Source organism: Leopardus geoffroyi, chromosome B1 (assembly GCF_018350155.1).
Source record: "Leopardus geoffroyi isolate Oge1 chromosome B1, O.geoffroyi_Oge1_pat1.0, whole genome shotgun sequence".
NCBI classification, from domain to species: Eukaryota; Metazoa; Chordata; class Mammalia; order Carnivora; family Felidae; genus Leopardus; species Leopardus geoffroyi.
In genome coordinates, this window is record NC_059327.1 from 187,836,440 (window position 1) to 187,859,825 (window position 23,386).

At 41.3% G+C, this 23,386-nt stretch overlaps 1 protein-coding gene, 1 long non-coding RNA gene and 1 pseudogene across 3 annotated transcripts in view; 1 reads left to right on the forward strand and 2 right to left on the reverse strand.

Moving 5' to 3' along the window:
* ADGRA3 (adhesion G protein-coupled receptor A3) overlaps positions 1-4,153 on the forward strand; it is a 135,604-nt gene extending 131,451 nt beyond the window's left edge. For both annotated transcript variants that reach the window (XM_045474388.1, XM_045474390.1), the window contains 2 exons: positions 2,347-2,442; positions 2,582-4,153. In XM_045474388.1, coding sequence (XP_045330344.1) covers positions 2,347-2,442; positions 2,582-3,824 — 1,339 coding nt within the window. In that variant the 3' untranslated portion in view covers positions 3,825-4,153. The remainder of the gene's footprint in view (positions 1-2,346; positions 2,443-2,581) is intronic.
* LOC123596121 lies at positions 1,291-21,545 on the reverse strand. The gene is made up of 3 exons (XR_006711545.1): positions 21,516-21,545; positions 15,288-15,290; positions 1,291-1,563 (listed from the first exon to the last, which is right to left on the reverse strand). It is a non-coding gene; the product is annotated as an uncharacterized LOC123596121 (long non-coding RNA).
* Positions 21,546-21,936: 391 nt separating this feature from the next.
* LOC123596479 lies at positions 21,937-22,469 on the reverse strand (annotated as a pseudogene).
* Between the last annotated feature and the right edge of the window lie 917 nt (positions 22,470-23,386).

Sequence of the window (23,386 nt, forward strand, 5' to 3'; positions counted from 1 at the left end):
GTTTAGTTTGGCACATGGTGCTTCTGTCAACTGAGAAAATAATACAGGAAATGTAGAATGGGGGCGGGGCAGGTAAGCACAGGGGAGGCAGGCTTACTAGTACTTTTTGTGAGAAGTGTACATTTTTGGAAACCTGGTGGTACTCAGTAGGGAAGATGTGCTAGGCATTTTACAGACAGGACAGGAGACATTTTCCATGTGTGGTGATTGAAGACAAGAATAATGAACCAAATCCCCCAGGTAGAAGTTGGTTAAAAAATGGTCCTGGGGCCATGTTGATATATATATATTTTTTAACCTTTATTTATTTTTGAGAGAGAGTGTGTGAGCAGGGGAGGAGCAGAGAGAGAGGGAGGCACAGAATCGGAAGCAGGCTCCAGGCTCTGAGCTGTCAGCACAGAGCCCAACATGGGGCTCAAACTCACAGACCGCGAGATCATGACCTGAGTCCAAGTCGGACGCTCAACCGACTGAGCCACCCAGGTGCCCCAAGGGCCATGTTGATATTTAATAAATGGGCCATAGCAAGTAAAGGGAAGAACTGAAAGAGAATGCCTGAGAACATAAAAGGTTCAGGGAGTGAATGGTTCCCTGGACGATTAAGGGACAAACAGGAGTGCTTGACCAGAGTCAGGTTATAGGATGTGAGTTGGCACCTCTGTCACTTGGGCTAAAAGAGCTGAGAGATGGTGTTTGATTAAGAGATTTAGGGATCCCATCCTTCAGAGCTATTCCTTCCTATTGTTAGGTTCTGAGAAAATAAATAATAACCCCAAGCGTTAAGTAAAAGTTTTGAATACAGTAAAACCTTGGTTTGCGAGCATAATTCATTATGGAAGCATGCTTGTAATCCAAAGCATTTGTATATCAAAGCGAATTTCCCCATAAGAAATAATGGAAACTCAGATGATTTGTTCCACAACCCAAAAATAGTCATATAAAAGTGATTACATTACTGCAATATAATCCAAAATAATAAAATACAAAATATAAAGAAAAATAAAATAACCTGAACTTTTGTGGCTGGTGTGAGGAAGACCAGCCAGAGGAGGGTTATTGTGTCAGATGACTTTCACTATCACTAACGGATGTTTACTACAGTACAGTATGAATAAACTTTTGTCATGTACTGTATTTAATGTAACTGCCAATAAGGCAGCAGAGGAAGGGGTCTATATCTGCAAGCAGCCTGACTTAGAATGAAGCAAAGTATTCCTAAGTTTACTCTTCTATGGAAAAGCAAAGGCCTGTCCGTAAGTGCTTTGAAATGACAAAAAAATACACTGGGCCTGTCGTGGGTACTTTCTGATGTTCTGCAAAAATCACTGATCTCTGCCAAACACAGCAGCCTGAGACCCAGCATCTGAGCATGGGAGATGGTCACCCACAATCCCCCAGCAAGAGAGAGAGAACCATTGGCTCATTTGTGATCATGTGACATTTGGCATCACAGACTACTCATATTACAAGACATCACTCGTTTATCAAGTTAAAATTTATTAGAAATGTTTACTCATCTTGTGGAACACTCACAGAACAGGTTACACACAATCCAAGGCTTTACTGCACTGCCTTTATCCAGCCAGCTCAGGAATGGGGCTGTGTCTCTAGAATTGGCAGATGCAGAGTTAAGATTCTGACTGTACCCAGCAGGATGTGGCCAGGGCACAAAGTTCCTATTTTCTCTAATCAGGGAGCTCAAAGAAGCTCTGGTCAAGAAAAGAAGTTTCTCTTGGTAGGACTCACCACCACTCTGTCTCCCTCAGTTCCTACTGTATGATCCTTTTTCTTGCTGTCCCCAGTGAGTCCATGGGAAGGAGGTCAGGAAGGGCCTGGGCATTGTGTGAGGCTGAGATGGGGCACCTTCCTTGCCTCAGTGACTAGGGATAAGCATACACAGCAGTGAGGTGGCCTGCAACACACAGGCATAGGCAGACATTAATCAGTAGTTAATATTATTACATATTTTGTGTGAACTGTATGGCACAGCAAGACCTTAAAGTCCGTTTTGTAATGGACTAACTTACTGGTTTGCCTGCTGAATTCCCGTGGAAAGATTAAAACCCTACCTGCAGTATCTGTTCCTGTCCACAGGGTGGCAGAAGCTGATCAGCTTTCCTCAAGTGGAAACGTGGTAGCCTACTCAAAAAAAGCTATCCAAACAAAAATTTAAAAATTTTTTAAAAAGTTATTGTTAACAAAGCAGCCTCCAAAAGTTAACCTCCAGTTTATTATTGGGATAGGAATAATAATTAATCATTGAGGAAGGACTATTGCAGTACCGAGATGTGTGTACCTTAATCAATGGGAATGATGAGCTGACATTCACGTTGTCCCTCCTTCCAGATTCTACCTGATCGGCGGTGGCATACCCATCATAGTTTGTGGTATAACAGCGGCCGCGAACATCAAGAATTACGGCAGTCGGCCACATGCACCCTAGTGAGTGTTTTGTGTTCTCTGCGTACCTGACCCCAGTTGCTTCTCTTTTAACGCTTTCCCAGGCCCTGACTCTGTTGCAGATCCTGGAACAGTTGGTTGCCATGCAGCATCTGAACTGGTTTCCCATTTTCTTTCCTAGTTGCTGGATGGCGTGGGAACCTTCCTTGGGAGCCTTCTACGGGCCTGCCAGCTTCATCACGTTTGTGAACTGTATGTACTTCCTGAGCATATTTATTCAGTTGAAAAGACACCCTGAGCGCAAATATGAGCTGAAGGAGCCCACGGAGGAGCAGCAGAGGCTGGCGGCCAATGAAAATGGCGAAGTCAACCATCAGGATTCCCTGTCTCTGTCTCTGATTTCGACGTCAGCGTTGGAAAATGAGCACACTTTTCATTCTCAGCTTTTGGGGGCCAGTCTTACCTTGCTCTTATATGTCGCCCTGTGGATGTTTGGGGCCTTGGCTGTTTCCTTGTATTACCCTTTGGACTTGGTGTTCAGCTTCTTTTTTGGAGCCACGTGTTTGAGTCTCAGCGCATTCATCGTGGTTCACCACTGCGTCAATAGGGAGGATGTTAGACTTGCGTGGATCATGACCTGCTGCCCCGGCCGGAGCTCGTACTCCGTGCAGGTTAATGTACAGCCCCCCAGCTCCAGTGGCGCGAACGGAGAGGCGCCTAAGTGCACCAACAGTAGTGCGGAATCTTCATGCACAAACAAGAGTACATCGAGCTTCAAAAATTCCTCCCAGGGCTGCAAGTTAACCAACTTGCAGGCTGCGGCGGCTCAGTGCCATACCAATTCCCTGCCTTTGAACTCCACGCCTCAGCTTGATAATAGTCTGACGGAACACTCAATGGACAATGATATCAAAATGCATGTGGCACCTTTAGAAGTTCAGTGTCGAACAAATGTGCACCCAAGCCGCCATCATAAAAACAGAAGTAAAGGACACCGGGCAAGCAGACTCACCGTCCTAAGAGAGTATGCCTATGACGTCCCAACCAGCGTGGAAGGCAGCGTGCAGAACGGCTTACCTAAAAGCCGGCCGGGCAACAATGAAGGACACTCGAGGAGTCGAAGGGCTTATTTAGCCTACAGAGAGAGACAGTACAACCCGCCCCAACCCGATAGCAGCGACGGCTGTAGCACGCTTCCCAAGAGCAGCAGAAATTTTGAAAAGCCTATTTCAAATAGTAGTAAAAAAGATGCCTTAAGGAAGCCAATTGTAGTTGAGCTTGAAAGTCAGCAGAAGTCTTACGGACTCAACTTGGCCATCCAGAATGGACCAATCAAAAGCAGTGGGCAGGAGGGCCCCTTGCTGGGTACAGATAGCACCGGCAACGTCAGGACTGGGCTATGGAAACACGAGACTACTGTGTAGGGTAGCGGCGGTGGGCTTCCTGGGCACAAATCCCTATAGACCGTGTTGTCCACATTCCTTGAAGCTAGGACTATGTAAAAACAGACTGTTTGCAGCCACCTTAGGGATTCAAAACAATTTTGAATAAACTTTGAAGTTTGGGGTCTTATTTTATATCCCCCGATGGTTGCTTTTTTTATGAATTAAAAAGAAAAACCCTCTAAAGCATCGTTTTCATTGTCAAAGCACCAGCAGGACTTTGAGCATCTGAAATGTAATTTCTTGGAATCTGTGTATCTACTTAACATTTCAGGCTTGTATTTAATATAATAAATAGGTGTTTGTCATTGTTTCAGTCTCACATTTTTTTTTTACTGTTTGTTTTTGAGAGAGAGAGAGCACGTGCGCGCACAAGTGGGAGAGGGGCAGAAAGGGAGGGAGACACAGAATCCGAAGCAGGCTCCAGGCTCTGAGCTGTCAGCACAGAGCCCGACTTGGGCTCAAACTCCTAGACCGTGAGATCATGACCTGAGCTGAAGTCAGATGCTTAACCAACTGAGCCACCCATGTGCCCCATACATTTTTGTATTTTATAATAGAAGCATGTAGTTCTATTTTAATTGTGTTTATACATGGGGATATTTTAATGAGAATTCTATGTAAATCAATTAGCAGACTCCTACATAATTAACTCTACTGATTATGACATATAAATCAAAGCTTGTTTGGATTGATGTATTTTATAAATACAGTTTTAAATGCTACAAGTTTGTAAAAAGATCTCACGGAATTTTTTTTTTTTTTTTTGAAATGGAAATGCCTCAACAGCTCTCTCTAAATTGAATTACTTTGCCTTATCACTTTGGTCCTCTTAATATTGTTTTGTCACTTTTGTGGCTTTTCAGTGATTTATATTTAGGTTTAATTTTCTTAATCATTCCTTCCCCCCCACCCCCCAGCACATACATTATCCTTGAATGTAAATGAAGTACAACCATATAACTCAGGTTCACATTCACTTACTCTGAGTTCTTCAGTATTGGCTGTTCTGTTGGCTGTTATTTTGTTCTCAGATAAAGTTCCTCAGGTACTGATCTTTAAATTACATTCTGAGGGCAAAAGCTGCTCTGATCCAAATGTTCCCCTTGGTCATTGATGCACTGCGGTCCTTAACCATCTCTGGTCCTTAGTCTCAATGGAGTCCATTCCTGGAACTCTTTTTTTTTTTTAAGTTATTTAATGTGTTGCATTATTTTAAAGAATGTTAATTTCAGCATAGTTCATGTGCGGTGTTGTATTAGTTTACATTAGTACACGTTACTCAGTGCTCATAATGATAAGTGTGTTCTTACTCCCCTTCACCTACTTTAACCATCCCCCCACCAACCTCCCCTCTGGTAGCCATAGTCATTTCTCTGACTATTTCGCTTAGCATTATACTCTGTAGCTCTATCCATGTTGTTGCAAATGGCAAGATCTCATTCTGTTTCATGGCTGACTAGTATCAAATTATACGTGTATAATATAATCACAGAGCCCAACGCAGGGCTCGAACTCACATGCCGTGAGATCATAACCTGAGCCGTGTGTATATAATGTGATATATATACATGTACACACATTCATACCACATCTTCTTTATCCATTCACCTATTAACGGACACCTGGGCTGCTTCCATAATTTGGCTATTGTAAATAATGCTCTAATAAACATAGAGGCATATATATCTTTTTGAATTCGTGTATTCATATTCTTTGGGTGAATACCTCCGTGGTAGAATTACTGGATCATATGATCATCCTATTTTTAATTTTTTGAGGAACCTCCATACTGTTTTCTACAGTGGCTGCACCAGTTTGCCTTCCTACCAACAATCCACAAGTGTTCCTTTTTCTACATCCTTGCCGATGCTGATTGTTTCTTGTGTTTTTGATTTTGGCCATTCTGACAGATGTGAGGTGATACCTCATTGTGGTTTTGATCTGCATTTCCCTGATAAGTGATGTTGAGCATCTTTTCACATGTCTGTTGGCCCTCTGGATGTCTTTGGAGAAATGTCTATTCATGTCTTCTGTCCATTTTTTAATTGGAGGTTTTTTGTTTTTTGGGTTTTATTTGGTATTGAGTTGTATCCGTTCTTTATATATTTTGGATACTACCCTTTATTTGATTTATCATTTGCAAATATCTCCTATTCAGTAGGTTGTCTTTTAGTTTTGTTGATTTTTTTCCTTTGCTGTGCAAAAGGTTTTATCTTTTCTTTCTTTCTTTCTTTCTTTCTTTCTTTCTTTCTTTCTTTCTTTCTTTCTTTCAAGAGAGGGTGTGACGGAGCAGTGACAGGGGCGGAGGGAGAGAGAGAAAGGCCATCTTAGGTAAGCTCCATGCCCAGTGCAGAGCCTGATTGCAGGGCTTGATCTCACAACTGTGAGATCCTGACGCAAGCTGAGTTCAAGAGTCACTTAACCCACTGAGCCACCCAGGTACCCCTGTGTGGGAGCTTTTTATTTTGATGTAGTCCCTGTAGTTTATTTTTGCTTTTGTTTTTCTTGCCTCAGGAGAGATACCTAGAAAAACGTCGCTATGGCCGATGTCAGAGAAATTACTGCCTCTGCTTCTAGGATTTTTAAGGTTTCAGGTCCTACATTTAGGTTTTTAATCCATTTTGAGTTTATTTTTGAGTATAGTATAAGAAAGTGGTCCAGTTTCATTCTTTTGCATGTGGCTGTCCAGTTTCCTGAACACCATTTGTTGAAGAAACTTCTTTTTCCCATTGTATATTCTTGCCTCCTTTGTGGAAGACGAATCAGCCATATAATTGTGGGTTTATTTCTGGCCTCTCTATTCTCTTCTATTGATGTTTATTTCTGTTTTTATGCCAGGGTCATACTGTTTTGATTACTACAGCTTTGTGGTGTATCTTCAAATCTGGGACTGTGATACCTCCAGTTTTGTTCTTCCTTTCCCGGATTGCTTTGGCTATTTGGGATCTTTGTGGTTCCATACAAGTTTTAGGATTGTTTCTCCTAGTTCTGTGAAAAATGCTGTTGTTACTTCGATAAGGGTTGCATTAAATCTACAGATTGCTCTGGGTAGTGTGAAAATTTTAACTCTATTTGTTCTTTCAGTCCATGAGCATGGAATATCTTTCCATTTGTTTGTGTTGTCTTCAGTTTCTTTCATCAGTGTTTTATAGTTTTCAGACTGTAGATCTTTCACTTCCTTACTTAAGTATATGCCTAGGTATTTTATTATTTTTGATGCAATTGTAAATGGGATTGTTTTCTTAATTTCTCTTTCTGCTACTTCATTTTTAGTGTATAGAAATGCAGTGTGTAAGTTAATTTTGTGTCCTGTGACCTTACTGAATTCATGTGTCAGTTCTGGTAGTTTTTTGGTGGAATCTTTCAGATTTTCTGTATATAGTATCATGGCATCTGCAAATAGTGAAAGGCTTATTCTTCCTTACCAATTTGGAAGGCTATTATTTCTTTCTGTTGTCTGATTGCTGTGCCTAGGACTTCCAGTACTATGTTGAATAAAAGTGGTGAGAGTGGACATCCTTATCTTCTTCCTGACTTTAGGGGAAAAGCTCTCCATTTTTACCCACTGAGTATGATGTTTGCTGTGGGTTTTTCATATATGGCCTTTGTTATGTCGAGGTATGTTCCCTGTAAACCTACTTGGTTTTGAGGGTTTTTATCCTGAGTTGATGTTATACTATCCATTGTAATGATCATACGTTTTTTTATCCTTTCTCTTGTTGATGTGATGTAGCATGTGGATTGATTTGCAAATATTTAACCATGCTTACATCTCAGGAATGAATCCCACTTGATCATGGAAGATGATTTCTTTCATGTATTCTTCAATTTGGTTTGCTAATACTTTGTTGAGGCTTTTTGCATCTTTGCTCATCAGAGATAGTGATCCATAGTTCTCTTTTTATGTAGTGTCTTTATCTGGTTTTGGTAGGGTGATACTGGCCTCATAGAATGAGTTGGAAGCTTTCCCTTCTCTTCTATGTTTGGAAAAGTTTGAGAAGAATACCTATTAACTCTTCTTTAAATGTTTGTTAGAATTTACTTGTGAAACTGGTCCTGGACTTTTCTTCATTGGGAGTTTTTTGATTACTGATTCAATATCATTGCTGGTAATTGGTCTGTTCAAATTTTGTATTTCTTCTTGGTTTAGTTTTGGTAGATTATATTTCCAGGAATTTATCCATTTCTTCTAGGTTGTCCAATTTGTTGGCATATAATTTTTCATAATATTCTCTTATAATTATATTTCTATGGTGCTGGTTATTTGTCCTCTTTCATTTATGATTTTGTTCATTTGAATCATTTTCTTTTTTTATGATTCTGGCTAAAGGTGTATCAATTTTGTTGATCTTTTCAAAGTACCAGCTTGTTTCATTGCCCTATTGTTTTGTTTTTTAGATATTATATATATTTGTCTAATATCTAAATAATATACTTATCTTATTTTTAGTTTATTTCTGCTCTAATATTTATTATTTCCTTCCTTCTACTGGTTTGGGTTTTTGTTCTTTCCTAGCTCCTTTAGGTGTAAGATTAGGTTGTTTGAGGTTTTTCTTCTTGATGTAGGCCTGTAAACTTTTCTCTGTTGCTATAAACTTTGCTGATCCCAAGGATTTGGGGCTGTTATAGTTTCATTTTAACTTGTGTCCACATATGTTTTGGTTTCTTTTTGATTTCTCAGTTGGCCCATTCATTGTTTAGTAGTGTGTTATTTGACCTCCATATGTATGTGTTCTTTCTAGATTTTTCCCTGTGGTTAATTTTTAGTTTCTTAACGTTGTGGTCAGAAAAGATGCATGGTATGACTTGCATCTTTTTGAATTTGTTGAGACTTGTTTGGGTGCCTAATATGTGATCCATTCTGGAGACTGTCTCATGTGCACTTGAAAAAAATGTGTATTCTGTTGTTTTCGGATGGACTGTTCTGAATATATCTGTTAGATCCATCTGGTCCAGTGTGTCACTCAAAGCCATTGTTTCCTTGTTGATTTTCTGTTCGGATGATCTGTCCATTGATGTGAGTGTGGTGGTAAAGTCACCTACTATTACTCTATTACCATCTATTACTTTATGTTTGTAATAGCTGCTTCTTGTATTTGGGTGCTCCGTGTAGGGTACATAAATATTTACAATCAATATATCCAATCGTAAATTGGATTTGTCCCCTTATAATATGGTGCTCTTCTTTGTCTCATTACTTTTTTTTTTTTAATTTTTTTAAATGTTTTTATTTATTTTTGAGACAGAGAGACACAGAGCATGAGCAGGGGAGGGGGCAGAGAGAGAGAGGGAGACCCAGAATGTGTGAAGCAGGCTCCAGGCTCTGAGCTGTCAGCACAGAGCCCAACACAGGGCTCGAACTCAGAGACAGCAAGATCATGACCTGAGCTGAAGCCGGATGCTTAACTGACTGAGCCACCCAGGCACCCCTTGTTACTTTGTTTTAAAGTCAATTTTGTCTCATATAAGTATGGCTACCCTGGCTTTCTTTTCACATGCGGTTACATGATAAATGTTTCTCCATCTCTTTACTTTCAGTCTGCAGGTGTCTTTAGGTCTGACCTGTCTCTTGTAGGCAGCATATAGATGGGCTTATTATTTTTTTTTTTTTTATCCATCCCTTCACCTTAGGTCTTTTGATTGGAGCATTTAGTCCATTTACATTCAAAATAATTATTGATAGGTATGTGCTTACTGCCATTTTGTTATTTGTTTTATGGTTGCTTTTGTAGTTTTCTCTGTTCCTTTGTTGTCTTGCACTCTTCTGTCATGGTTTGCTGGCTTTATTAGTGATTGACTTGGATTCCTTTCTCTCTTTGTCTCCTGTTGTTTAGTTTGTTGTTATTTTGTTGCTCTTATTACTAGTTTTTGATTCGTGATTACCATTAGGTTTGTATATAATATGCATGTAGCAGTCTATATTAAGTTGATCGCTTAAGTTTGAACCCATTTTTTTCTAACTTCTCTCCCCTCCCACATTTTAGGCATTTGATGTCTTACTTTACATCCTTTTATTTTGTGAATCCCTTGACTTACTTTTGTAGAAATACTTATTTTTACTGCTTTTGTGCACCCTATTCTTTTTTTTTTTAATTTTTTTTTCAACGTTTATTTATTTTTTGGGGGGGACAGAGAGAGACAGAGCATGAACGGGGGAGGGGCAGAGAGAGAGGGAGACACAGAATCGGAAACAGGCTCCAGGCTCTGAGCCATCAGCCCAGAGCCTGACGCGGGGCTCGAACTCACAGACCGCGAGATCGTGACCTGGCTGAAGTCGGATGCTTAACCGACTGCGCCACCCAGGCGCCCCAAGTGCACCCTATTCTTACTACTACTTATGGTCTTTCCATTTCACACAAAGAGTCTCCCTTAACATTTCTTATAGAGCTGGGTTAGTGGTGATGAATTCCTTTAACTTTTGTTTGGGAAACTTGATCTCCTATTCTGAATGATAACCTTATTGGTTACAGTATTCTTGGCTGTAGTTTTTTTTTTTTTTTTTTTTTTTTTACTGTCAGCACTTTGAGTATATCATGCTACTACTCCCTTCTGGCCTGTAAAATTTCTGCTGAAAAATCAGCTGATAGCTTTATGGGGTTTCCCTTGTATGTAACTGCTTTCTTTTCTCTGGCTGCTTTAAAATTTTTCTCTTTATCACTACTTTTGGCTATTTTATTTTATTTATTTATTTTCAAATGTTTATTAGAGAGAGAGCAAGGAAAGGAAAGAGAGAGGGAGAGACAAAGAGGAAGAGAGAAAATCCTAGTCAGGGATTGTGGTGAGTGGTCAGCACAGAGCCTGATGCAAGGCTTGATCTTCTGAGCTGTAAGATCACAACCTGGGGGCGCCTGGGTGGCGCAGTCGGTTAAGCATCCGACTTCAGCCAGGTCACGATCTCGCGGTCCGTGAGTTCGAGCCCCACGTCAGGCTCTGGGCTGATGGCTCAGAGCCTGGAGCCTGTTTCCGATTCTGTATCTCCCTCTCTCTCTGCCCCTCCCCCGTTCATGCTCTGTCTCTCTCTGTCCCAAAAATAAATAAACGTTGAAAAAAAAAATTAAAAAAAAAAAAAAAAAAAGATCACAACCTGAACCAAGATCAAGAGTTGGACCCTCAACCAACTGAGCCACCCAGGCATCCCTACTTTGGGTCATTTTAATTACTATGTGTCTTGGTGTGGACCTTCTTAGGTTCATTTTTTGGGTGCTCTCTGTGCCTCCTGGATCTGGATTTCTGTTTTATTCCCCAGATTCAGGAAGTTTTCAGATACTAGTCCTTCAAATACATTTTCTGCCCTCTTTTCTCCTTCTGAAATACCTATAGTGCAAATGTCATTATTCTTGATGGTGTCACTGAGTTTCCTAAGTCTATTTTCATTTTTTGTTACTTTTTTCTGTTTTCTGTTCATCTTATTTGCTTTCCATTATTCTTTCCACCAGGTTACTAGTCTGTTCTACTTCTCCTAGTCTACATTAATTTCCTCTAGCGTATTATTAATTTGAGCTACTGAGTTCTTCATCTCTGATTGGTTCTTCATGTTTTCTCTCTTTGTCAAGGGTGTCACTGAGGTCCTCCACTCTCAAGTCTAGTGAGTATCTTTATGACCCTTACTTTAAATTCTCTGTTAAGCATATTACTTCCTCCATTTCATTTAGGTCTCTTGCTGTGATTTTGTCCCTTTTTTTTTTTTTTTTTTTTTCATTTGGGACATATTCCTCTGTCTCCTTGTTTTGTCCAATTCAATTCTGTCTGTTTCTGTGTGTTAGGAAAGTCAGCTTTGTCTTCTGCTCTTGAAAGTAGTGGCTTCATGGAGAAGAGGGCCTATAGTGTCCTGCAGTGCAGTCTCCAGAACCTGGCTCTTCAGTGGTGTCTCCTGTTTGTGTTGCATGCGCCCACAATGTTGTGGCTGAGCCACTTTTTCCTTCAGTCATCTGCGATGGTTCTCTTTGCCTCTTGTGGGCAGGTTTTGGTCCCTGTGTTGTTAGTGGGCCAGTGTGGTGCAACCTTGGGCTTAAGTTGGACCAAGTATTTGCCAGAGATGCAATAGCACTGAATTGCTGGGTGCTTTCTCGGTCTTATCTCCTGAGAAGTTCTCCTTGTTGAATAGGGCCCGCAGTTCAACAGAACAGGTCCAAATGTCTGCCTTCACCTCTGGGGCTGTATTCAGACTAGTGTGTGGTTATCTTCTCTCCCTTGGGTGGGAGTCACTTTGGAGTGGTGCTGGCCCCTTTCAGAGCTGCTTGCCCATTGGCAGGCTTGTGGCACGGCTTTGGATGAACTCCAGACAAGAGTGAAGTGGAGGGGATTGATCTGCAGAAGAATATGGTGGTGGGGCACATGGTGCCCATTAGGTCTGCCCTGGTCTCCTGTGAGAAAGGATCGAGGCAGGTCAGGTGGAGGGAGTGGGTCTGCAGAAGTACAAGGTGAGGGGTGGGGTGGAGCAGAGGGTGGGCTTTGTGCTGATAGCAAGCCTTGTGTGGGTCTGCCGCAGGAGAGGACCCGTTCCAGGCCTGGCTGCAGGGGGTGTGTCCACAGGGAAAAACACTGGGTGGGGCATGGTGTTAGCAAGTTAGGTAGTGAGTGTTGACACTGTGCTGATTCTCACAGGTGTCCATGTATCTAGACTGGGGTGCAGGGCAGGGAAATGGCACCTGCCAGCTTCTTTGTTCCTGGGAGTCTCCCAAAGATCTCTGCTCCTCTGTGATTAGTCATGCTCTGAGATTAGTAAGCAAATCTCTCTTGTATGCCCCAGGAATTTTTCAGACTACTGCCTCTGTGCTGTATCTCAGTAGGGCTGTTTGCAGTTCTGTCTTCTTAAGGGTGGTGATTCTATCCTGTGCTCTCATAGAGCCCAGACTGCTGATTTTTTTTTTTAATTTTTTTTTTAATATTTATTTATTTTTGAGACAGAGACAGAGCATGAACGGGGGAGGGGCAGAGAGAGAGGGAGACACAGAATCTGAAGCAGGCTCCAGGCTCTGAGCTGCCAGCACAAAGCCCGACGCGGGGCTCGAACTCACAAGCTATGAGATTGTGACCTGAGCCAAAGTCAGACGCTTAACCGACTGAGCCACCCAGGCGCCCCCAGACTGCTGATTTTTAAAGTTCTGAGTGTTAAGCCCTGCTGGTTGTAAGAACTCAACAAATTTGGCCTCTTGGTGTTCAAAGCCAAAAATGGGGATTCATCTTTCCCAGGCAAGCTCCTTGGTATGAGAGTGTTTCTTTGCCCCTCTCTACACCTGTGGTGTCCCTCCCTCCCGTGGACAGTCCCGTGGGTGTATTTAGCTCCTGACCTTGTCTCTGCCCTTCCTACCCTCTTTGATTGTTGCCTCTTCTCTACATTTGGCTGTGGAGAGTCTGTTCTGTCAGCCTTCAGGTCCTTTTCTGGGTTATTTACACTGATGTGGCTGTATCCGGGGGATGAGGTGGTCTTAGGGCCCTCCTACTCCACCATCTTCCATGAAAGTTCATTTCTGGAACTGTTTTGAAGGTCAGATAGGGTCTGCCCTGACTCTGTGCATCCGGTCCCTCTGATAGGTGAGACAATGCTTGAGAAGTGAGGCACAGCTCAGATCTGTTTGTGACAGCTGCCTAAAGGTTTGAGTCAGATCAGATTCAAAGTGTACATTCAAGAAATACTGACTCAAGTTTAGCTTGATAAACCCCAAATCTGAGAGATGTACCACTTAACTTCTATAGAGTAAATATCAGGGACACCACAAGATCACTTATTAGAGGGTAAGTGTTCACTTGTCGTTGGATTACCACATTAGAAATAAATTATTTTGCTTTGCAATAATAAAACTGGTAGTTCTATTTAAGCCTTTGTCAAATGTCAGTTTTAGAGACATTCTTTTGGTGGGGGAAGCAAACCAATGGATAGATCCTGACCAAATGGATGGATTCAACACTTGCACGTTGGACCACTGCCTGGCCCAGGGTCTCCTGGTAAGTTGATATATACATGTAGGATGACGTGTAGAAATGGTAAAGATAAACTAAAAAGGAGTGAATGGAGTGATAATGCCTACTTCTTTATTGCTATTTTAATTTTGCTCTTGTATTTTGTAAAGCATCAACAATGTGTAACGTCTTTCTCTGACCCATAGGTTGACTGCACATAGGGAAAAGAACTTTGTTCCTCTGCTTTTTCCTACCTCACAGGAAGTGAGGAATTTCCCCTCCTGGAAACGTTCACCATTCAGTAAGCATCTGTTAATTTAAATATAACTTTGTGTAGATAACAGAAGACAAGAAGGCTGGGCCTAGGGGAGGGGTGGAAGACAGAAAACATCAAATACTTGGAATAAAATGAAGATTCTACTAAAAATATTTGGAATGTGTTGATATTCCAAGCGTAGAAAGTGATGAGCAATGACTTTGTGCATTATACTCCTAGTATTTGACTGAGTTAACGTTTGATGTTTGCGTGTAGGAAATGAAGAACACATTGTATCCCCTTACCTTTGTCCTTTTTGATTTATGGCTTGTGGCTGGTGGAGGTTTCTTTATTTTTCACAGGAGCATAAAACTGTTAAGAGAGGTTTCAGTTTTCTCAGAGAATTGGCTCATTCATTTTCCCGATTCAAAAATGTTGGCAAGTGAGGCTCAAAGAATTTCTGCCATGCTGAACATGCTGGCGGGTTGCGCCACATCTAGGAGCATGACCTGTTTCCTCATGCTGCGGCCACCATGCTTTGCAACACATCGCGTAGCTTCTCTGGAGGCAATCACTCGTGCCCTCACGGTGCTTATGATCTGTAGTTTCCCCAAACTTTATTCTCATCCCAGTTCTTTTGTTTGCGTTTTAATTTCATAATAAGGTATAACTGGTCATGTTCTGATTAAGGAAACACACCTGATTTACTCTTTTATTCCACGGAAGGTTTTTAATCATGTTGTCACACACTGCATAATATAATAACATGATGTTATTTGCTAGTATTAAACGCCAACTTCTGATTTTAGGTAACAGTTCGAAATCAGGTTTGTGTTTGAGTATTTGTGTGACTAGATTTATATACATGTATAAACATATATTAGTATTTCAGCTAGTAATCAGTGGCAACTAATTAATTTCTAGATAACAGGAATTTTTGCACATGCAACTTAATGTAACTTTGTATCCATGTTCAATATATTTCTATAAATAGATAGAATGTTACAAACAGATGGCAACTTATATATAGATGCTTAGGCTTAGATTTTGCTCATTATTGAAAAGTAAGAAAGTTACAACATTTAAACCTATGTGTTTCAGGCATTGAGATCAGAATGCCTAAGCTGAAGTTGGTTGAGACCATAAAAAATGAGGAAGTAAAAAAATTAACAGAAAGCATTTCAGCTAGGAGTTAAACTAAACCATCAAGAAAAGTGAGTCCTACAACAGCAATCCAAAATTTAAAGCAAATGTTAATTGTCTTTTTCTTTTCAGATTCCCAGAACCATCTAATTATTTTAATATTCATTCCAGTGCTTTCATCTGAGAGGCGATTTGATTATTTATAGCTACTTATGATAGTGTTTCCCAAACTTGGGCCGTTCCATCATTCTTGCCAAGATTTTGTCATATCTTCCTAATATTTATAGTAATACTGTCATACGGGTCAACTCACCTATTTTTCAATGAAATACAAGTAACAGTAAATCCAGTACATTTATTTGGCTAACTGAAGCCAGCTCCTCAAGGAGAAATGTGTAAGTGTCCGTTCTGTGTGTTCACTTAGTTACTGTAGACTGACTCGCCCTGTCTTTCCACTGTAATGCCCGATGTTCTAAAACCTCCCACAAAAGACCACCAGAGTCGTGAGTCAAAGCCAAGCGGCAAGGGTCGTTTATTACAGGTTCGAACCTGGACCTCTGCGCACTCGTTGCCGGTGACGCTAAGAGGCCCCGATCAGAGTTGGTATAGGGTTTTTATAGACAAGCAAGCAAGATTACAGAAGCGAAGGACGCCAGTTAGTTTGTGTACAATTACTATAGTTACTCATTTCATTACATATCAGACTACATTCATTTAGGGAGATTTATAACCCATTCTACTACACGGCGGGTTACATCCAGGAAAGGTCTCACAATGCTCATAGCAACCGCAAGCAAAACAGACTTCTCAGCAATTGTATTTCTTGTCAAAGATCCACAATACAGGTCCCTCTGACCCCTGGGTCCACTTGGCCCCCAGGAGGCATGCCAGATGATGACTGAACCTAGTCGGTTAAAGTACAGAATGGTTCATCGGTTCCTAGGTGCACTGTCTGTCTGAGGATGTATAAGGCATGGGTTTCTAAGGCCCTCTTGGCCCCCTTCCTGGCACCTCGGACCCAGGCGAACACTTTTCTTCAAAACCACAAATGATTCAGGGAAACAACTAAGAGGTCGTGTCCCTGTAACTGTTCCACTTGAGGTGTTGAGAGATAAATGGCCTTTCGTGGAAACAGCAAGCAAAACAGACTTCTCCACAATACAGGAAGAGAGAACTTAGCTTTAAACTGTTTGGATTGCTCTTTTCACCACCTTCTTGGTGAACCTGGTGCTGCACGTAATGAAACCCCCAGCAGCCCTTGGACGTAGCTTTCCTTCAGCTTCTTTTCACTGGGGATGCCAGTGGCTCAAAGGTGGATACCAAGTGTGAACTTACGGGACCCCCGTTATAGTCAGTGACAGACCATTACCTACGCTTTTAGAGTTGGATGCTCAGAATTAATTCCTAGCCATAATCTCATTAGATTTTTTTCAGCAAACTTTTTCAGCAAGCTTTATATTGTTTAAAATATGTATTGTCCTTCTAATTGTTATGTCTACAGAACAGTGGAAGAAAAGTGTGTGTGAGTGTATGTGTTTAATCCATTACTGCTGCCATTATCCAGTTGGAGAAGGTACTGATGACAGTTCTTATCAGAATATTCCAGGCATTTTGGGGACCCCGGGTGGCTCAATTGGTTGAACGTCCAACTCCTGATTTGGCCTCAGGTTATGATCTCACAGTTTGTGAGATCAAGCCTCGTGTTGGGCTCCCTGCTGACAGCACGGAGCCTGCTTGGGATTCTCTCTCTCCTTCTCTCTCTGCCCCTCCTCCCTTGTCACATGCATATGTGTGCGCACTCTTTCTCTCTCAAATAAATATTTTTTTTAAAAGAATATTCCAGGCATGTTTTTAAAAGTTCAAAATGTTTCTAGAGGGTTCTTGAGACACATTCACTGTGTAAAGAATCCAGCTAATCAGAGTGTTCGTATGAACAAATATATATGCAGAATATGATTGGTCACAAAGCCAGGAGTAGTCATGAGTTCCCAAAGTCATGGGGACTTTGAGTCACGGGGACTTTGAGTCATGGGGACTTTGAGTCATGAGTCAAAGAAGATTGGGTCTAGGAAGATACTCTACACGAAAGTAATAAATTTCCACCACTAAGCACGTTTGTTTTGTTACTGGTATCCATTCCTATATAAGACTGAGTAAAAATGTTTAGTGGGCAACCATGATTAACAATTTTTACTGCTTAGTTAAGTATTTCCTTTTAAATTTTGTATTTTAAGAATGTACATTTTAGTACCTTAACACTGTAAGGCTTTCTTGCTGAAGCAGTGGTCTGGTATGTATGTTACTAGCCTGGCAGCGCTCCTCAGGGGTTCTTACCCAGGCTCTGCCCGCTCCAAGTCCTTCCTCAGGGAATGGTTGGTAGCACTGGGGAGGGTTTTATGAATCAGGCCCAGGAGATGGCATATGTCATTTCTGCCCCAGCCCACTGGCCAGAGTGCAGTTGTGGCCACACCTAACTGCAGAGTAAGCTGGGAAATGGAGTCGAGCTGTGTGCCCAAGAAGGAAGGAGAGATGGTTTGGTGAACAAATAACCAGACAGCCACAGGAATAGATTCCCAGGATGTACACCAGTGAACTTTATTCCCACCTGTCTTCCTACCTGTTGAAAAATCTTACTTTTATAAAAGCACTGATCCATTATGAGTTCCAAACAAAAATGTTAGATTTTACATCAGTTTGTAAATTACGTAATGGCCAACAATTTTTTTTTTTTTGAATTTACATCAAAATTAGTTAGCATACCATTTAGCCCCTCCCCCCCCCCCCCCCCCATATAGTGCAACAATGATTTCAGGAGGAGATTCCTTAGTGCCCCTTACCCATTCAGCCCCTCCCCCCTCCCACAACCCCTCAATTATATGACTTCACTCATATGGGGACTTTAATGGCCAACATTTTTTTTTTTAGTGAATGCTTATTTATTTTTTATTTATTTTTTAATGTTTTTTTAAAATATGAAATTTATTGTCAAATTGGTTTCCATACAACACCCAGTGCTCATCCCAAAAGGTGCCCTCCTCAGTACCCATCACCCACCCTCCCCTCCCTCCCACCGCCCACCAACCCTCAGTTTATTCTCAGTTTTTAAGGAGTCTCTTATGCTTTGGCTCCCTCCCTCTCTAATCTCTTTTTTTTTTTCTTCCCCTCCCCCACTGACTTCTGTTAAGTTTCTCAGGATCTGCATAAGAGTGAAAACATATGGTATCTGTCTTTCTCTGTATGAGTTATTTCACTTAGCATAACACTCTCCAGTTCCATCCACGTTGCTACAAAAGGAATGGCCAACATTTTTAAAAGAATTCAGTAAATAGGGGGAAGTTTGGTATCCTTTCTGATCTGCGTCCTTCATATTCTTATTTAACAATGATTATATTGCAGGGCGCTTCTGCCGAAATTGAACTATATTTACAGTTGTTATGTAATCAATCCCCAGAACTTTTTGGTCTTGCAAAACTGAAATTCTACACCCATTAAACAACTCTCCATTTTACCTTCTGCCTGGTTTTGGCAGCTACCATTCTACTTTGTTCCTCTAAATTTGATTTTTTTTAAAATTTTTTTTTTATTTTTAAATTTTTTTTTTCAACGTTTATTTTTATTTTTGGGACAAAGAGAGACAGAGCATGAATGGGGGAGGGGCAGAGAGAGAGGGAGACACAGAATCGGAAACAGGCTCCAGGCTCTGAGCCATCAGCCCAGAGCCCGACGCGGGGCTCGAACTCACGGACCGCGAGATCGTGACCTGGCTGAAGTCGGACGCTTAACCGACTGCGCCACCCAGGCGCCCCTAAATTTGATTTTTCTAGGTACCTCATGTGAGTGGGATCATACAGTATTTGTCTTTTTGTGACTGGCTTGTTTCACTTAGCATAACGCCCTCAAGATCCATCATGTTGTAGCATGCGTCAGAATTCCTTCCTTTCTAAGGCTGTATGCTGTGTGTATACATGTGTATACGTTCCGTTGTATGTATGTTCCACATTTTCTTTTTTTTTTTTTTTTTTTTTAATTTTTTTTTTTCAACGTTTATTTATTTTTGGGACAGAGAGAGACAGAGCATGAACGGGGGAGGGTCAGAGAGAGAGGGAGACACAGAATCAGAAACAGGCTCCAGGCTCTGAGCCATCAGCCCAGAGCCCGAGCGGGGCTCGAACTCACGGACCGCGAGATCGCGACCTGGCTGAAGTCGGACGCTTAACCGACTGCGCCACCCAGGCGCCCCCACATTTTCTTTACCTGTGTGTATCTGCCAATGGGCATTTGTTTGCATTGCTTCCATCTTTTGGCTTTTGTGAATAATGCTGCTATGAAGACCAGTATACTACACATAGATATTTGAGGCCTTGTTTTCAATTCTTTCGGATTTATATCCAGAAGTGGAATTGCTGAATCATATGGCAATTCTATTTTTAATTTTGTAAGAAACCACCATGATATTTTTTCCTGAAGCCTGTACCATTTTACATTGTCCCCAATTGCACAAGGATTTCAGTTTCTCCATATCCTCATCAAAACTTTTTTACTTCTATTTTTGATTCTTAGTAGCCTTCCTAAAGGATGTGAGGTGATATCTCATTTGGGTTTTGATTTACATTTTGCTAATGATAAGTGATATTGAGCATCTTTTCATATTTTTGTTGACCATTTATGTGTCGGTGGGGAAATATGGAGGTCCTTGGTCTATTTTTTCATTGCGTTACTAGGTTTTTTCGTTGTGGAAGTGCAGGTGCTTTATATGTTCGATAGTGAACCTTTATACAATGTGTGATTTACAAATATTTTCTTCCATGCTGTAGGCTGACTTTTCAATATGTTGACTGTGTCCTTTGACACACAGAAGTTTTTAATTTGATGTCCTATTGATCAATTTTGATTTGTGTTCCTTATGTTTTTGGTATTATACGTGCCAACCTAATGTGATGAAGTTTTTTTCTTCTAAGTGTTTTATAAAGTCTTACATTCATCTTTTCATGTGCCTGTTGGCCATTGGATGTCTTCTTTAGAGAAGTGTCTATTCATGTTTTCTGCCCATTTCTTCACTGGATTATTTGTTTTTCGGGTGTGGAGTTTGGTGAGTTCTTTATAGATTTTGGATACTAGCCCTTTGTCCAACAGGTCATTTGCAAATATCTTTTCCCATTCCGTTGGTTGCTGTGTAGTTTTGTTGATTGTTTCCTTTGCAATGCAGAAGATTTTATCTTCATGAGGTCCCAGTAGTTCATTTTTGCTTTTAATTCCCTTGCCTTTGGGGATGTGTCAAGTAAGAAATTGCTGTGGCTGAGGTCAGAGAGGTCTTTTCCTGCTTTCTCCTCTAGGGTTTTGATGGTTTCCTGTCTCGCATTCAGGTCCTTCATCCATTTTGAGTTTATTTTTGTGAGTGATGTAAGAAAGTGGTCTAGTTTCATTCTTCTGCATGTTGCTGTTCAGTTCTCCCAGCACCATTTGTTAAAGAGACTGTTTTCCATTGGATATTCTTTCCTGCTTTGTCAAAGATTAGTTGGCCATACTTTTGTGGGTCCAATTCTGGAGTCTGTATTCTATTCCATTGGTCTATGTGTCTGTTTTTGTGCCAATACCATGCTGTCTTGATGATGACAGCTCTGTAGTAGAGGCTAAAGTCTGGGATTGTGATGCCTCTTGCTTTGGTCTTCTTCTTCAAAATTACTTTGGCTATTTGGAGTCTTTTGTGGTTCCATACAAATTTTAGGATTGCTTGTTCTAGCTTCGAGAAGAATTCTGGTGCAATTTTGATTGGGATTGCATTGAATGTGCAGATAGCTTTGGGTAGTATTGACATTTTAACAATATTTATTATTCCAATCAATGAGCATGGAATGTCTTTCCATTTCTTTGTACCTTCTTCAATTTCCTTCATAAGCTTTCTATAGTTTTCAGCATACAGATCTTTTACAACTTTGATTAGGTTTATTCCTAGGTATTTTATGCTTCTTGGTGCAATTGTGAATGCGATCATCAGGGAAATACAAATCAAAACCACACTGAGATACCACCTCACACCAGTCAGAGTGGCTAAAATTAACAAATCAGGAGACTATAGATGCTGGTGAGGATGTAGAGAAACGGGAACCCTCTTGCACTGTTGGTGGGAATGCAAATTGGTGCAGCCACTCTGGAAAACAGTGTGGAGGTTCCTCAAAAAATTAAAAATAGATCTACCCTATGACCCAGCAATAGCACTGCTAGGAATTTACCCAAGGGATACAGGAGTGCTGATGCATAGGGGCACTTATACCCCAATGTTTATAGCAGCACTTTCAACAATAGCCAAACTATGGGAAGAGCCTAAATGTCCATCAACTGATGAATGGATAAAGAAATTGTGGTTTATATACACAATGGAATACCACTTGGCAATGAGAAAGAATGAAATATGGCCTTTTGTAGTAACATGGATGGAACTGGAGAGTGTTACACTAAGTGAAATAAGTCATATAGAGAAAGATACCATATGTCTTCACTCTTATGTGGATCCTGAGAAACTTAACAGAAGACCGTGGGGGAGGGGAAGGGAAAGATAAGTTAGAGAGGGAAGGAGTCAAACCATAAGAGACTCTTAAAAACTGAGAATAAACTGAGAGTTGATGGGGAGTGGGAGGTCGGGGAAAGTGGGTGATCGGCATTGAGGAGGGTACCTGTTGGGATGAGCACTGGGTGTTGTACGGAAACCAATTTGACAATAAATTTCATAAAAAAATAAATAAATCTTTCATTCAGATCTTTGATCCATTTTGAGTTCAGTTTTGTATTTCTTTTTCATCTGTTAGCATTTAATGAACCTCCATCTATTGTGGCTTCAAGCTACCAGGACACAGCAGCACCCCCCCCCACCTCCCCCCCCCCCCCCCCCCCCCCCCCGCCAAATGTTTAATTTTCTCTCCAGCTCTTGTACTGAAGAATTTGGCCTTCATGATGACAGGCTGTTTTGGGAGCTGTCCCTTGCCCAAAACTTTGTAGTAGTCTGATTGCACGAGATCAACAAGAGGAGCAGTGCTGGTCTTCTTTCTGGCAGCATTTACATGTGTCTGCTCGCTGACCGAGGTCCACAGTTTATCAAGGTTGACAGTTGGGCAGAAGCTCTGATCCCTCTCTAAGTGGTAATGCCTCATACCAACTTTTCCACAGTAACCCAGATGATATTTGTCAAAGTTCATCCTATAGTGATGCATTACCCTGGCCTCCTGAGTGCTTCTGGTGTTTGCTGATGGGCGGCCGTGGCCTTGACTTGCACAGCCTGCTGGTTTCCAGGTCTTCCACAGTCTGGTTGGCAGCCCAGATGAAAGAGCCATTTTTGTGTGGTTTGTAAGGATCCAACTTTATTTCTTTGGCTTGTGGATATCCAGTTTTCCCAGCACCATTTGTTGAGGAGACAGTCCTTTCCCCATTGGATGTCTTAGCATCCTTGTTGAAAGTCATTTGACCCTGAATCTGAGGGTTTATTTCTGGTGTGTCTGTTCCACTCCATCGGTCTATATCTCTTATCTTTATGCTAGTACCGTACTCTTTTGATTACTGTCCTTTGTAAAAAGTTTTGAAATCAGAAAGTGTGAGACCTCCGGGTTTGTTTGTTTGTTTTTTGAGAGACAGAGCATAAACGGTTGAAAGACAGAGAGAGAGGGAGACACAGAATCTGAAGCAGGTTCCAGGCTCCAAGCTGTCAGCACAGAACCTGACGTGGGGCTCAAACTCACAGACCACAAGATCATGACCTGAGCCAAAGTGGTACGCCCAACCTACTGAGCCACCCAGGTGCCCCTGGGTTTGTTCTTTTTTTTGACATTACTCTGTTAGTTAGCTAGGGCTACCATAACAAAATACCACAGACTGGGTGGCTTAAGCAGCAGACTTTTATTTGTAGTTCTGAAGGCTAAAAGTTTAAGATCAATGTGTATGCAGGTTTTGTTTCTTAAGTGGCCTTTCTTCTTGGCTTTCAAATGATCTTGCTCTGTTCTCACATGGCCTTTCCTCTCAGTATGCACATCTCTGGTGTCTCTGTATGTACTCAAATTTCCTCTTACGAGGACATTGGTCAGATTGGATTTGAGCCCACCCAAAGGCCTCATTTTAGCTTAATCACCTCTTTAATGGTCTTCTCTCCAAATATAGTTATTTTCTGAGCTATATTGGGATGTGGTGGGGGGGGAGGGTAGAACTTTAACATGAATTTGGGAGGGTACATAATTCAGCAGATAACAATTACTTTGAC